The sequence below is a fragment of the Bombina bombina genome, chromosome 5 (assembly GCF_027579735.1).
Source record: "Bombina bombina isolate aBomBom1 chromosome 5, aBomBom1.pri, whole genome shotgun sequence".
Classification (NCBI taxonomy): domain Eukaryota; kingdom Metazoa; phylum Chordata; class Amphibia; order Anura; family Bombinatoridae; genus Bombina; species Bombina bombina.
The window spans coordinates 1,012,699,008-1,012,714,824 of record NC_069503.1 but is presented as its reverse complement, the minus strand read 5'-3'; the positions used below and the strand labels follow the sequence as shown (position 1 = coordinate 1,012,714,824).

The following is a 15,817-nucleotide window of genomic DNA, read 5'->3' as shown; positions in this document are numbered from 1 at the left end:
ACAGATCAGACACGTTGCAAGCTTGCGTCCAACTGTCTAGCTCTTCAGACATCCTCTGGGACATCTGTGACCAGGTGTATGGTGGTGATCGTCTCATGGTTTCCAGCATAGATGTCATTCCATTCGCCAGGTTCCATCTCAAACCTCTTCTGCTGTGCATGTTGAGACAATGGTACGGTGATCATTCAGATCTGTCCCAACAGATATCTCTGGACAGACCGGTGAGAGAGTCCCTATATTGGTGGACCCGACCGGGCAGTTGTCTCAGGGGACATCCTTTTTGAGACCATCCTGGGAGATTGTGACCACGGATGCAAGTCTATCAGGACGGGAAGCTGTTTGGGTTGCCAGAAAGGCACAGGGCAGATGGACTCGAGAAGAGTCGAGTCTACCTATAAATATTTTGGAACTTCGAGCGATATTCAGCGCTCTAAGGGCTTGGCCCCTTCTGGGGTCGTCCCGATTCAGCAGATTCCAATCGGACAACATTACCTCAGGGGCTTACATAAACCACCAGGGGGGGACGAGAAGCTCCCTAGCCATGAGGGAAGTATCTCGGATTCTGGAATGGGCATAGACTCACAATAGTTCGGTCTCAGCGATCCACATTCCGCGTGTGGACAACTGGGAAGCGGATTTTCTGAGCAGGACAGATGTTTCATCCATGGGAATGGTCTCTCCATCCAGAGATGTTCGCAGAGATCTGCAGCAGATGGGGGACGCCGGAGATAGACCTCATGGAGTCCAGACTCAATTGCAGCTACCCAGATACGGGTCGCGATCCAGAGATCCCCAGGCAGAACTGATAGATGCCTTGGTGGTACCCTGGGACTTCAATCTAATTTACATATTTCCACCGTTGCCTCTTCTACCTCGTGTAGTGGCCCGCATCAAGCAGGAGCAAGCTTCGGGTATTCTGATTGCTCCGTCGTGGCCAAAGAGAATGTGGTTTGCGGATCTGGTGGGGATGTCGTCATCTCCGCCGTGGAGGTTACCTTGTCGCAGGGATCTGCTGGTACAAGGTCCTTTTCTACATCAAAATCTCGATTCTTTGAGGCTGACTGCGTGGAGAATCAACGGCTAGTCTTAGCCAAGAGAGGATTTTCGGAAAGAGTGATTGACGCACTCGTTCAGGCCAGGAAGCCGGTCACTCGACGCATCTACCACAAGGTGTGGAGGAACGAGGATATCCCTGGCATAAGGTCAGGGTATCCAGGGTTTTGGCTTTTCTCCAGGATGGTCTGGATAAGGGTCTTGCTGCCAGTTCCCTAAGGGGACAGATCTCGGCTTTTGCATAAGAAGCTTGCAGAGCTTCCTGACTGGTTAGAATCATGCCTGTCTTCAGGAATCCGGCTCCTCCTTGGAGCTTAAACTTGGTTCTTAAGGTTTTGCAGAGGGCTCCATTTTGAGCCTATGCCTGCTCTTGACATTAAGGTTCTTTCTTGGAAAGTCCTGTTATTACTGGCTATTGCATCGGCACGCAGAGTCTCCGAGTTGGCGGTCTTGCAATGCGAGCTGCCCTACTTAGTTTTTCATGCTGATAAGGCTGGTCTTCGCACTGGATTGGGATTCCTTCCCAAGGGGGTGTTGAGTGGTAACATCAATCAGGAAATAGTGGTTCCTTCTTTGTGTCCTAACCCTTCTTCTTCGAAGGAGAGGTTACTTCATAATCTGGACGTGGTTCGAGCTTTGAAGTTTTATCTTCATGCCACGAAGGAGTTCAGACAAACCTCATCTTTATTTGTTGTGTACTCAGGGAAGCGTAGGTGGCAAAGGGCCCCTGCCTCTTCTCTATTTTTTTGGTTGACTATGATCCGTCTGGCATATGAGACAGCGGGACACAAGCCTCCTCAGAGGATTATGGCTCACTCGACTAGAACTGTGGCCTCTTCTTGGGCCTTTAAGAATGAGGCTTCTATGGAGCAGATTTGTAAGGCGGCCACTTGATCTTCCTTACACACTTTTGCAAAATTTTATAAATTTGATGTTTTTGCTTCAGCGGAAGCCGCTTTTGAGGGAGAGGTTCTGCAGGCTGTGGTGCCCTCAGTTTAGGGTCTGCCTCCTTTTTACCTCCCGTTTTTTTCATCGTGTCCTCTAAGAGCTTGGGTATTTGTTCCCACAAGTAATGAATGAAGCAGTACACTCTCCTCCCATTAAGATGGAAAACATAAATTATGCTTACCTGATAATTTCATTTCCTTCTGTGGGAGGAGAGCCCATTTCTCCTGTGGGCGTAGCTAAATTTAATTTTATTGTTCTGGCACCATTTATACCCTGATATTTCTCCTACTGTTCCTTGTTCCCTTTGGCAGAATGACTGGGGGTTGAGGGGAGTAGGGGAGGTATTTAAGCCTTTGGCTGGGGTGTCATTGCCGCCTCCTGGTGGCCAGGTTCTTAATCCCCACAAGTAATGAATGAAGCAGTGTACTCTCCTCCCACAGATGGAAATGAAATTATCAGGTAAGCATAATTTGTTTTTTCATTTTGTAGCTTGGTCTGTAATAATTTGTTTTTTCTAGGGACTTTAGAAGACAATTGTCTATTGATACCCGGCCTTTCAGACCGGCATCTGAAGGGAATCCCAGTGACGATCCCGATCCTCTTCCCGCACATCGACAGGCACTTGGAGAACGACTCTACCCACGTGTACAAGCCATGCAGCCAGTAAGTGCAGATTATTTGTCATAGTCCATAATTTCTTTCGTAAAATAATGGTCCCCGGTCCTCCATAACAACATTATTATTATCGGTTATTTGTAGAGCGCCAACAGATTCCGCAGCCCTAACATAATGGGATATATTTCCCACCACCAGGAGGTGGTCAAGAACCCATACAAAACCTTTAAAACTGTCCCAAAAAACTGTGTTTTGTTCTTGGCCTCGTAGGAGTTGGTTGAGAATAAAGGTTTTTCCAGCTATTTGCTTATGGATTACAGATTGGGAGACCTATGTGAGACCCAGATTCCCTGGGGAGTATCATTCACAAAGAAGACAGAAAAGACTCTTCACAATAGCTGAATGATACAGGGACATAGGATTACCATGTATCATACTGTGCAAAAACAAACTTCACCTCAGATTCCTGCTCTTACATAGCTCTGAATCTGAGGATGCAAACATTTCTAGTTCTGATGGGGAAGTGTCATCAGATGAACATAAACCTGTTCCTGATCCTGAATATGATAATGCCTTTAGATTTAGGGTGGAGCATATCCGTAACTTATTGCAGGAGGTTTTAAAAACTCTAGAAATTTCTGAGTAAAAGCCTGCTGAAAACAAATCTGTTAATCGGTTAAATATCGTTTTCTAAGCTCTACCAAAAAATCCACCAGTGTTTCAGGTTCCTGATTTGGTCTCTGTCTATGTTGACACAGAATTGAAAAGGCCGGGTGTGTCTTTTGCGCCTTCCACCAGATTTAGTTAAATGTACCCCATTCCAGATCTAAATAAAAATATGGGAGATGATTCCTAAGGTTGATGGGAGCTATTTCCACCCTTGCCAAACATACAACTATCACTATGGAGGATAGCACTTTGTTCAGAGAGCCAACTGACCGCAAATTGGAGTCTTTCTTAAGGAAGCTTTCTTCAAACAGGTATTTTACTTAGACCAGCAGTCTCTCTCACCTGTGTGGCTGCTGCGGGAACACTATAGTGCGATTCCCTAGCCAAAATGGTGACAGGCGATTCCTCTAATTGCATTAAGGCCCCTAAAATGGCTCAAGCATTTGTGACGCTGTGATGGACTTTATCAAGATCAACGTAAAAAATATGTATATGGCAGTGCTGCCAAGGAGATTGTTATGGCTAATATCTTGTTTAGCAGACATGATATGAAAGAATAGACTGATTCTTTCCTTCCAGTGAAAGATTCTATTCCGTTCAGACTTGGAACCCTTTTAAGACGGTTACTGTTGGGAAAGGATAAAAAATCCATAGGAAAGAACAGACGAGGGAATCAGTTTTGTTTCTCAGGAGATCAGAAGTCTTCCTCTTCCCACTTATCTGAGTTCTCCCAAGTCTACCTGAAAGCCTGGTTCTTCATAGGCAAAGAATAAGAACGCCAACACCACCACTAAATCAGCATGAAGGTGCGGCCCCCGAACAAGACTCTGTTCTTGTAGGGGGCAGACTGAGTCTCTTTCAGAAGGCCAGGATCTGTGGTTTGAAATATAATTTCTCAGGTTTACAAGATAGACTTTCTCTTGTAAGGTGTATCTAGTCCACAGATTCATCCATTACTTGTGGGATATTCTCCTTCCCAACAGGAAGCTGCAAGAGGACACCCACAGCAGAGCTGTCTATATAGCTCCTCCCCTAACTGTCATTCTCTTGCAGCTCTTGATAAGAAAGGAAATATCAAGAGATATATGGTGAATTAGTGTAGTTTATCTTCAATCAAAAGTTTGTTATTTTTAAACGGTACCGGCGTTGTACTGTTTTTACCTCAGGCAGAAATTAGAAGAAGAGTTTTGCCTGAGGTTTTTGATGATCTTAGCAGGTTGTAACTAAGGTCCACTGCTGTTCTCACACATAACTGAAGAGTATGGGAAAACTTCAGCTGGGGGAATGGCCTGCAGTATTAACTGCTCTGAGGTATGTTCAGTATATTTTTTTCTAGAGAGATAAGGTCTAGAAAATGCTGACAGTACCTGATATATTTAAGGTAAGCCTGATTACAGTGATTTAACAAACGACTGGGATCATGCTTGCAGTAAAGGGTAATATTCATGTTACTTGCTCTTATTACTTAGTATGTAAAACGTTTGCATGATATATAAAAAAGTTTTTTACTGAGGGTGATAAATCTTTATTTGGGGCCTAGTTTTCCACATGGCTGACTAGATTTCTCCTAGGAGTTATTTATGGCCCTTTCACTTTGAGTGCATGGTGGGAGGGGCCTATTTTCACGCTCTAATTGCGCAGTAGTTTTTACAGTCTGAGACATCCATCTTCCCTGAAGGAGTCCCCTGACATATAGGACCTCTGTAAAGGGTTTTTGTGCCTACAAAAGTCGTTTTATGGGCAGGTAGGAGCCACAGTAGAGCTGTGGCAGTTTGCTTGTGACTGTTTATAACGGTTTTACCGTTTTTCTGCTTCGTTTTTGAGCCTGAGGGGTTAATCATCCATTTGCAAGTGGGTGCAATGCTATTTTAGTCTATTATACACACTGTAAAAATTTCGTAGTTTTTACTGCTTTTTTTTCACTGTTTTGCAGTTTGTGTTTTTTTCTCTTAAAGGCACAGTACCGTTTTTTATATACTGCTTTTTCACATTTATTAAAGTGTTTTCCAAGCTTGCTGGTCTCATTACTAGTCTGTTAAACATGTCTGACATAGAGGAAACTCCTTGTTCATTATGTTTAGAAGCCATTGTGGAACCCCCTCTTAGAATGTGTACCAAATGCACTGATCTTACTATAAATTTTAAAGATCATATTCTGGCTTTAAAAGATTTATCACCAGAGGAAATTGACAAGGGGGAAGTTATGCCGACTAACTCTCCCCACGTGTCAGAACCTATAACTCCCGCTCAGGGGACGCCAAGTACATTTAGCGCGCCCATTGCCTATACTTTACAAGACATGGCGGCAGTTATGAATCATACCCTTACAGAGTTATTGTCCAAACTGCCAGGGTTACAAGGAAAGCGAGACAGCTCTGGGGCTAGAACAAATACAGAGCTCTCTGACGCTTTAGTAGCTATGTCTGATATCCCCTCACAATATACAGAAGCCGAAGCAGGAGAGCTTCTATCTGTGGGTGATTTTTCTGATTCAGGGAAGACACTTCAACCTGATTCTGATATGTCTACATTTAAATTTAAGCTTGAACACCTCCGTGTGTTGCTCAGGGAGGTTTTAGCGACTCTGGATGACTGTGACGCCATTGTAGTCCCAGAGAAATTGTGTAAATTGGATAAGTACTATGCTGTGCCTCTTTACACTGATGTTTTTCCAATCCCTAAGAGGTTTTCAGAAATTATTACTAAGGAATGGGATAGACCAGGTGTACCGTTCTCTCCCCCTCCTGTTTTTAAAAAGATGTTTCCTATAGATGCAGCTACATGGGACTTGTGGCAAACGGTCCCTAAGGTGGAGGGAGCAGTCTCTACCCTAGCGAAGCGTACAACTATCCCTGTCGAGGACAGTTGTGCTTTTCTAGATCCAATGGACAAAAAATTAGAGGGTTACCTTAAGAAAATTTTCAACAATTTCAACAAGGTTTTATTCTCCAGCCCCTTGCATGCATTGCCCCAATCACTGCTGCTGCGGCCTTCTGGTTTAAGTCTCTAGAAGAGGCTCTACAGGTAGAAACCCCGTTGGATGATATCCTTGACAAGCTTAAAGCTCTTAAGCTAGCCAATTCATTTGTTTCTGACGCCGTTGTTCATTTAACCAAGCTAACGGCTAAAAACTCAGGTTTTGCTATTCAGGCGCGTAGGGCGCTGTGGTTCAAATCCTGGTCAGCTGACGTTACTTCAAAGTCTAAGCTTCTCAACATTCCCTTCAAGGGGCAGACCCTATTCGGGCCTGGACTGAAGGAGATCATTTCTGATATTACTGGAGGGAAAAGTCACGCCCTTCCTCAGGATAGGTCCAACAAATTAAGGACCAAACAGACAAATTTTCGTTCTTTTCGAAATTTCATGAGTGGCGCAGCTTCAGCTTCCTCTGATACAAAACAAGAGGGAAATTTTGCCCAGTCCAAGCCGGTCTGGAGACCTAACCAGGCTTGGAACAAAGGAAAGCAGGCCAAAAAACCTGCTGCTGCCTCTAAAACAGCATGAAGGATCAGCCCCCGATCCCGAAACGGATCTAGTAGGGGGCAGACTTTCTCTCTTCGCCCAGGCTTGGGCACGAGATGTCCAGGATCCCTGGGCGTTAGAAATTGTGTCCCAGGGATATCTTCTGGATTTCAAAGCTTCTTCCCCAAAAGGGAGATTTCATCTCTCACAATTATCTGCAAACCAGATAAAGAGAGAGGCATTCTTACATTGTGTTCAAGACCTCCTAGTTATGGGAGTGATCCACCCAGTTCCAAAGGAGGAACAGGGGCAAAGCTTCTATTCAAATCTGTAGTTCCCAAGAAAGAGGGAACTTTCAGACCAATCTTAGATCTCAAGATCCTAAACAAATTTCTCAGGGTCCCATCCTTCAAGATGGAGGCTATTCGAACCATCCTACCTATGATCCAGGAGGGTCAATATATGACTACCGTGGACTTAAAGGATGCTTATCTTCAACAGAGATCATCATCGGTTTCTCAGGTTTGCCTTCCTAGACAGGCATTACCAGTTTGTGGCTCTTCCCTTTGGGTTCGCTACGGCACCAAGAATCTTTACGGGGTGGAAGGTGAACGAAGAAAAGAGTTCTCTGTCCCCTCTCACAAGAGTTTCCTTCCTAGGAACTCTGATAGATTCTGTAGAAATGAAGATTTACCTGACAGAGGCCAGGTTGTCAAAACTTCTAAATTCCTGCCGTGTTCTTTATTCTACTTCTCGCCCTTCAGTGGCTCAGTGTATGGAAGTAATCGGCTTAATGGTAGCGGCAATGGACATAGTGCCGTTTGCCCGCCTACATCTCAGACCGCTGCAACTTTGCATGCTCAGTCAGTGGAATAGGGATTACTCATCTTTGTCCCCTCTACTAAATCTGGATCAAGAGACCAGGGATTCTCTTCTCTGGTAGCTATCTCGGGTCCATCTGTCCAAAGGTATGACCTTCCGCAGGCCAGATTGGACAATAGTAACGACAGATGCCAGCCTTCTGGGCTGGGGTGCAGTCTGGAACTCCCTGAAGGCTCAGGGCTCGTGGACTCAGGAGGAGGCACTCCTTCCGATAAACATTCTGGAACTAAGAGCGATATTCAATGCTCTTCATGCTTGGCCTCAGCTTGCTGCGGTCAGGTTCATCAGATTTCAGTCGTACAATATCACGACTGTAGCCTACATCAACCATCAAGAGGGAACAAGGAGTTCCCTAGCAATGTTGGAGGTTTCAAAAATAATTCTATGGGCAGAGGTTCACTCTTGCCATCTATCAGCTATCCATATCCCAGGAGTAGAGAACTGGGAGGCAGATTTTCTAAGTCGGCAGACTTTTCATCCGGGGGAGTGGGAACTCCATCCGGAGGTAATTGCACAGTTGATTCAACTTTGGGGCAAACCGGAATTGGATCTCATGGCGTCTCGTCAGAACGCCAAGCTTCCTTGTTACGGATCCAGGTCCAGGGATCCCAAGGCAGCGCTGATAGATGCTCTAGCAGCGCCTTGGTCCTTCAACCTGGCTTATGTGTTTCCACAGTTTCCTCTGCTCCCTCGTCTGATTGCCAAGATTAAGCAGGAGAGAGCTTCTGTGATTTTGATAGCACCTGCGTGGCCATGCAGGACTTGGTATGCAGATCTGGTGGACATGTCATCCCTTCCACCATGGACTCTGCCGCTGAGGCAGGACCTTCTACCTCAGGGTCCTTTCAACCATCCAAATCTAATTTCTCTGAGTCTGACTGCTTGGAGATTGAACTCTTGATTTTATCAAAGCATGGTTTCTCTGAGTCGGTCATTGACACCTTAATTCAGGCTCGAAAGCCGGTCACTAGGAAAATCTATCATAAGATATGGTGTAGATATCTTCATTGGTGTGAATCCAAGGTTACTCAGGGAGTAAGGTCAAGATTCCTAGGATATTATCTTTTCTCCAAGAAGGATTGGAGAAGGGATTGTCAGCTAGTTCCTTAAAGGGACAGATTTCTTTTCTGTCTATTCTTTTGCACAAGCGTCTGGCTGATACTCCAGATGTTCAGGCGTTTTGTCAGGCTTTAGTTAGAATCAAGCCTGTGTTTAAACCTGTTGCTCCGCCATGGAGTTTAAATTTAGTTCTTAAGGTTCTGCAAGGGGTTCCGTTTGAACCTTTGCATTCCATAGATGTTAAACTTTTGTCTTGGAAAGTTCTGTTTTTAGTAGCTATCTCCTCGGCTCGAAGAGTTTCGGAGTTGTCTGCTTTACAATGTGATTCCCCTTATCTCATTTTCCATGCAGATAAGGTAGTGTTACGTACCAAACCTGGTTTTCTTCCTAAGGTGGTATCTAATAAAAATATCAATCAGGAGATTGTTGTTTCCTTCACTATGTTCTAATCCTTCTTGAAAGAAGGAACGTCTATTACACTCTTGATGTGGTTCGTGCTTTAAAATTTTATTTACAAGCTACGAAGGATTTTCGTCAAACATCTGTTTTGTTTGTGGTCTACTCTGGACAGAAGAGAGGGCCAAAGGCTTCGGCAACCTCTCTTTCTTTTTGGCTAAGAAGTATAATACGCTTAGCTCATGAGACTGCTGGCCAGCAGCCTCCTGAAAGAATTACAGCTCATTCCACTAGAGCGGTAGCTTCCACATGGACTTTTAAGAATGAGGCTTCTGTTGAACAGATTTGTAAGGCGGCGAATTGGTCTTCGCTTCATACTTTTTCTAAATTCTACAAATTTGATACTTTTGCTTCTTCGGAGGCTATTTTTGGGAGAAAGGTCTTACATGCAGTGGTGCCTTCCGTTTAAGCACCTGCCTTGTCCCTCCCTTCATCCGTGTCCTATAGCTTTGGTATTGGTATCCCACAAGTAATGGATGAATCCGTGGACTGGATACACCTTACAAGAGAAAACAAAATTTATGCTTACCTGATAAATTTATTTCTCTTGTGGTGTATCCAGTCCACGGCCCGCCCTGTCATCTTAAGGCAGGTGTTTTTTATTTTTAAACTAGTCACCACTGCACCCTATAGTTTCTCCTTTCTCTTGCTTGTCTTCGGTCGAATGACTGGGAGTGGCAGTTAGGGGAGGAGCTATATAGACAGCTCTGCTGTGGGTGTCCTCTTGCAGCTTCCTGTTGGGAAGGAGAATATCCCACAAGTAATGGATGAATCCGTGGACTGGATACACCACAAGAGAAATAAATTTATCGGGTAAGCATAAATTTTGTTTTTGGTCCAGATCACCTAAAGGATGGTTCCTTCTGTCTCCTGTTCCCAAACTTCAGTCAAAGGCGGCTGCCTTTTTACACTGTGTTCAGGAATTAGAGGATATGGAGTAATTATCCCAGTACTTGTCTCAACAGGGTCAAGGGGTTTAATCCAATCTGTTCATTGTCCAAAGGAAGGAAAGGGCTTACAGACCTGTTTTAGACCTAAAGACTTTAAACATGTTTGTCAGGGTTCTCACTTTTAAGATGGAAACCATCCACACAATCTTGCCCTTAATTCTACAGGGTCGTTTCTGACTACAGTAGACCTCAAGGATGCATACCTGCAAATTTCCATCCACATGGATCACTATCAGTTCCTGAGGTTTGCATATATAGACAAACACTACCAGTTTGTCGCTCTTCCGTTTGCTCTGGATACAGCTCTACGCATCTTTACAAAGGTATTGGGTGCTCTGGTAGCAGTGATCAGAGTTCGGGTTATTTAAATTGCACTGTATCTAGAAGACATACTAGTGCAAACTTCTTCCCTGTCACTCATACTCGCAAGCTTCTATTATTTGTTCAAGACCACGGTTGGAAAATCAATGTTCCCAAAAGCTTATTATCCAAGGGTAACATTTCTAGGAATTATAATAGATTCAGTCCTTATGCATCTGTTCCTGACGGAACCGTGCAGGTTAAAACGTCAGAGAGCATATCTTTCTCCTTTTCCATCTGTAGCTCAGTGCATGAAGGTATTGGTTCCTTTTGCCTGTCTTCACTAGCATTCCCTTCAAATAGTCATGCTCAGTCAGTGGTCAAAGGATTATCTGCATTTGGAGCAACAAATCGCTCTAGATTCATCCGTTGGACACAAAGTCTTTCTTTGACCCTTGGGGCATCTTTCCTTCATCCTTCATTGGCTATTGTAGCGACGAACACCAATCTGTTAGGCTGGGAGGCAGTCTGGAATTCTCAAAGAGAGCAAGGTGTTTGGTCTCCTTTAGAGGCAAGGTTACCAAAAAATATTCTGGAACGTCGAGCAATTCTTTATCCTGGTCCCTATTGAAGGAGGAAAAGTTTATCAGCTTTCAGTTGGACAGCATCATGGTGGTGGCCTACATAATTCAAGGTGGTACCCGCAGTTCACTGGCCATGCAGGAAGTGTCTCAAATCCTGTCCTTGCCAGAAAGGTATCAGTGGTCCCTGTCGCCTATATTCACATACCAGGTGTCAACAACTGGGAGGCGGATTACCTCAGCCGTCTATTTCTTCATCAGTATGTATTCAATCAATTGGTGATAAAATGGTACCTACCATACATCAATCTGATGGCTTCCCATTTAAATCATGTACTTACAAAGTATTGTCCAAGATCAAGAGATGACATGATAGGCTCACATGATAGATGCCTTGGTATGTTCATGGGACTTTCATCTTGCATACCTGTTTCCTCTGTTCTTCCCAGGAGTCTGCATCAGTAGTATTTATTGCTCTAGCCTCACCAGGGATGTGGTATGCAGATCTAGTACAGATGTCCCAATATGTTATGGCGGACTGTGGACCATCATCTTTCCAAAAGAAAAGTCTATCGGCATAAATTTTGTTTTCTCATTCTTAGTTATCCTATATATACAGTACATATTGACTCTACTGTATTGTATTCTTATTTACTCAGTGAGTGTATACTGAGTTCTTAGGACAACTGCCAGATATTAACTATTATTTTTAAATCTTTTACATATTCTGCCAGCACTGTAATGTGTTATAGGGTTTCCAAGATTTTGTGACTGAACACTTTTAAACATGAAATTGAAGTAGACCTCCTTGTAATTTTCAATAACTTTATAGATTAAATGGAATTAAATGCCAGAGCTTTTTAGGTAGAGCTGAGTTAATTTATCTGTACATAGAACACATTTTTTTTGTTTTCTTGGTATATCTTGTTTAAAAAAAGGGACGTATGTTTGGTAGCCGGACCATTTCTGGAGCACTATATGGCAGCAGTTTTGCAAGAATGTTATTAATTTGGAAGTGCACTAGATGGCTTCACAATTTCCTGCCATATTGTGATCTAGATGCCTACCTAGGTATCTCCAACACAGAATTATCATGGGAATTAAGCAAATTTGAAAGTTTGATAATAAAAGCAAATTGGGCACTTATTTAAAATTGTATGCTCTGTCTGAATCCCAAAAGAAAATAATTGTTTCATATCCTTTTAGTTTGTTTACCGAACCAATTAAATTTTTTATGCAATATCAAAACACATTTCTGAACAATTGAGACCATTTTAGTTTGCTTTTTTGCTATGCTTAATTAAACATGCAAGAAATTTAAGGTTGTTCTTAATGCCCCCTTCAAGGCATTTGCAAGCAAAATCACTGGCATGTTGCTTGAATTGTCTCCTGCTCAACTTCTACTACTGCTGGCCAGTGAGGATTCTCTCAGAGCAAGGGTGGATGAAGCGATGGAACTTATAATTGCACATGGAAGGTAAAGTATGCTATAAATATCAGATCTCTGCTGATATCTGCTTTGTATGTGCACCTCAAACTCAACATTTGTTTACTTTTTCATTTTTCTAGGGAAAATGGAGCCGATAGCATACTTGATCTTGGATTATTAGATTCATCTGATAAAGTGCAGGTAAATGATCCAGATTCAGTGATAGCATCGTTTTCAACTTTTTATTCAAAGGCCATACATTTTAGGTTTATCTCATTTTATTTTCTGAATTATTGTTCTCTTATTACATCTCTTTAATTCTGCAACTTATATAGACATTTGTATTTTGTTTTGGGCATAGATTCTAATTCAAACTGTTCTCATTGACACTGGTTACCCACAATTACGTTTATGTAATTTGATCCTACAGGAAAATAGAAAACGTCATGGCTCTAGTCGCAGTGTTGTTGATATGGAACTAACAGACACAGACGATGGTGATGACAATGCTCCATTATTTTATCAACCTGGTAAAAGAGGTTTTTATACTCCCAGGCCAGGAAAAAATACAGAAGCACGACTAAATTGTTTCCGAAATATAGGCAGGTAAGATCAAACTTTTTCATGGGATTGCCTATAGCAGTGATAGACAACTGGTGGCACATGGGCTGCATGTGGCCCTCTGCAATAGTTATTGTGCCCCCCTGGGAAAAATCAAAACATTGTGTGTCATACTTTTTGTGAAAAAGCAGAACTGAAAATGTCTGCTTTGGGGTGACCATAACTCAAAAATGCCCTCTGGAGGGAACAACAGTTAACCCTGTTACTTTACCTAAATTTAGCCCGGTGCACTGGACATTTTTCATAAGGTGGCGAGAGTCTATGAGCAATCATCTCCTGGCCACTAGGAGGCAAAGATTCCCAAAAGCTCCTAGAGCACTTAATCTCTCCTCACAGGAGGAATGTAAAGAATTGAGGTGCTCCAGATTCTTTGTTGAGAGGTGTCCCTAAGAATGATTTGAGGCCCATTTTTCAGAGCTGTTACTGATAGACAGAGGGGGGAGATTGGAGTATTGGGCAGTGACACCAATTACTTTCAGTGAGGAGTTAATAACCAACCTTCCACAGGTGTTGTGGGGACTGGTCCCTTAGCCTCTTCATGTTGGGTCATTGATATACTCCACACACAGATCCTCTGCTGTGACATACACAGCACTTGATGGGCTGTCTACCAGAAGTAGTCATTTCTGCAGCTGGTAAGCACTGTAGAGTGGGTGAATCTGAGGTGTGAACACATTATGCACTCACATAGCCCACAGGTTATTAGCAGTTACATTTTGTTATTTTACATCATTGCCATGGGGACGCATTATATTAGACACTTACACTAGTCTTTATTATGCTTGAATAAATTTGTAAGGCAGCAATATTGTCATCCTTATATACTTTTACTAAATTCTGTCACTTTGATGTGTTTCTTTTGAAGTAGCTTTTCTTCATAAATGGTAAGAGTCCACAGCTGCATTCATTACTTTTGGGAATTTAGAACCTGGCCACCAGGAGGAGGCAAAGACACCCCAGCCAAAGGCTTAAGTACCTCCCCCACTTCCCTCATCCCCCAGTCATTCTTTGCCTTTCGTCCCAGGAGCTTGGCAGAGAAGTGCCAGAAGTTTTTGATAGTCTCTTATGGAGGGTAGTACTCTTCGCATGGGACTAGAGTTTCAAGTAGTCCTGTCAGCCTCTCAGTGAGAGCATGGATGAGAGTTAGAGTCCGGAGATGCAGGGAGAGTCTTTCTGCTAAACCATCCCGACTCATATTAACAGCTCCACAAGCAATCAGCGTTGACGAGTTTCGCTGCCTGCTTTTTTTCTCTTAAGTCCATGGCAGAGGCGCCGCTACTATCTGTCACACTTGAAGGGCCGTGTTCCTATTCCACAGCGTAGATTCCGGTAAGATCGTTTCATTTTACTTTCATCATGGATGTATTGTAATTTCAACTGTTTATCCGTGAGGGGCTACAACCTTTCAGGGATAACTTTAACATAGGGTCTCAGTGAGGCTCCTTTTTGTATCTAGGAATCAAAGGTTAATATCTCCTGAGGGAGATTATTGAGATTATTATTGTTTATAATCATGTTTGTTATGTGATTGTCTGCTACTGTGTAGTGTTGCTTCGGCTCATGGCTATTTTGAAAAATAACGGCCTATGTCTAGTGACGCGGCCTTTTCGGTCGGGTGCGCTTTTGCATGGACTAGCACGGCTTACCTTGTGACCCCATTTCCGTTTTCCTGACCGCATGGCAACGGAGTAATCCTGGTCCGCTGGTGTCTGGTTCTCTGGAGGCGACAGTGTCCCAATTATGGAGGATTCTTGGAGACAGATGCCTCTTACTCAGACTCTACTTCTTGCGAAGAATATGAATTGGCCTGGGTGATACATGCCCATCAGTTATGTTCCGAATGCCGTTTTAGAGTGCTCTGTTCCTCGGGATCGGGGAATCAGGTGCCCACTGAGCCATCCGTCTCTGAGGATTCTATTTCTCACAAGACGAGTTCCCTACCATCAACTCTTACTACGCATGCAGGTAACCCAAACGCTACTTATCCTTTCTAGGGAGTGTGGCCTGTTCCCACCGGAGGTTACTACACGGTTCCTCTTGGCCATATCGCTGGCGCATCGGCACCTCCCGGGAGTGTGCTTACGATATTTTCCGTATTTCGTTAACCGGAGCTCGTCAGTCGTGGGAATCGCCTAGTTTAGTTCAGCCTTCCGAGAGAGCGACTGCCCCTGAGGCCTCAGGGGGTCAACCTTCGGGGCCAGTGTTCCTATTGTCCCGGCAGAGGTACGTTGCGCCTTTTGTTATAGACTGGCACGCCTTCGTGTCCTACTAAGGCACGTTTTTGGCGTTGCTGGAGGATCCCACTCTTAATGGGTCTGGGGATTCTCAGTCTTACTCTTCGACTGGCTTGCATACATAGACATAAGGGGATGTAGTAATCTTCTTATGGTCTTTATTTGTGTATCCTTTTCCAGTTCTGAGCTTGGAAGTCTCGGACCCCTGTTGGGCTGGTCCTGCGGGTCTGTCCGTTCTTCCTGGGCAATAACCTACGGGTTGCCTCAGCTTTTATTTTCATCCGGTGAGGATGATTTTTATTTGGTTTAAAGCTCATGTTGTGGTGTGATGTTTCCTTCGGGAACTTTCCTCTCTGGAATTGATACTCGCAATTTTTTTCACTCTGTTTACAAAAGTCTGTCTTTATCCCTCCATGACTGTTCTTTATCCCTCCATCATCGGGGGAGACTCTGTGGCCTTGACAGTGCTGGGGCCCTTGATTTCAGGCTGGTCCTGACAAGGTACAAATCCTTCTGTCTTTGAGGCCTAGTTCAGACACATGGCACCTTTTTATGTTC

The 15,817-nt window shown here is 43.7% G+C and overlaps 1 protein-coding gene across 1 annotated transcript in view; it reads left to right on the top strand.

The window, feature by feature from the left end:
• UBR5 (ubiquitin protein ligase E3 component n-recognin 5) overlaps window positions 1-15,817 on the top strand; it is an 877,374-nt gene that overhangs the window by 772,479 nt on the left and 89,078 nt on the right. Inside the window, exons 45-48 of the mRNA XM_053715922.1 lie at window positions 2,520-2,664; window positions 12,322-12,452; window positions 12,545-12,605; window positions 12,835-13,010. Coding sequence (XP_053571897.1) covers window positions 2,520-2,664; window positions 12,322-12,452; window positions 12,545-12,605; window positions 12,835-13,010 — 513 coding nt within the window. The remainder of the gene's footprint in view (window positions 1-2,519; window positions 2,665-12,321; window positions 12,453-12,544; window positions 12,606-12,834; window positions 13,011-15,817) is intronic.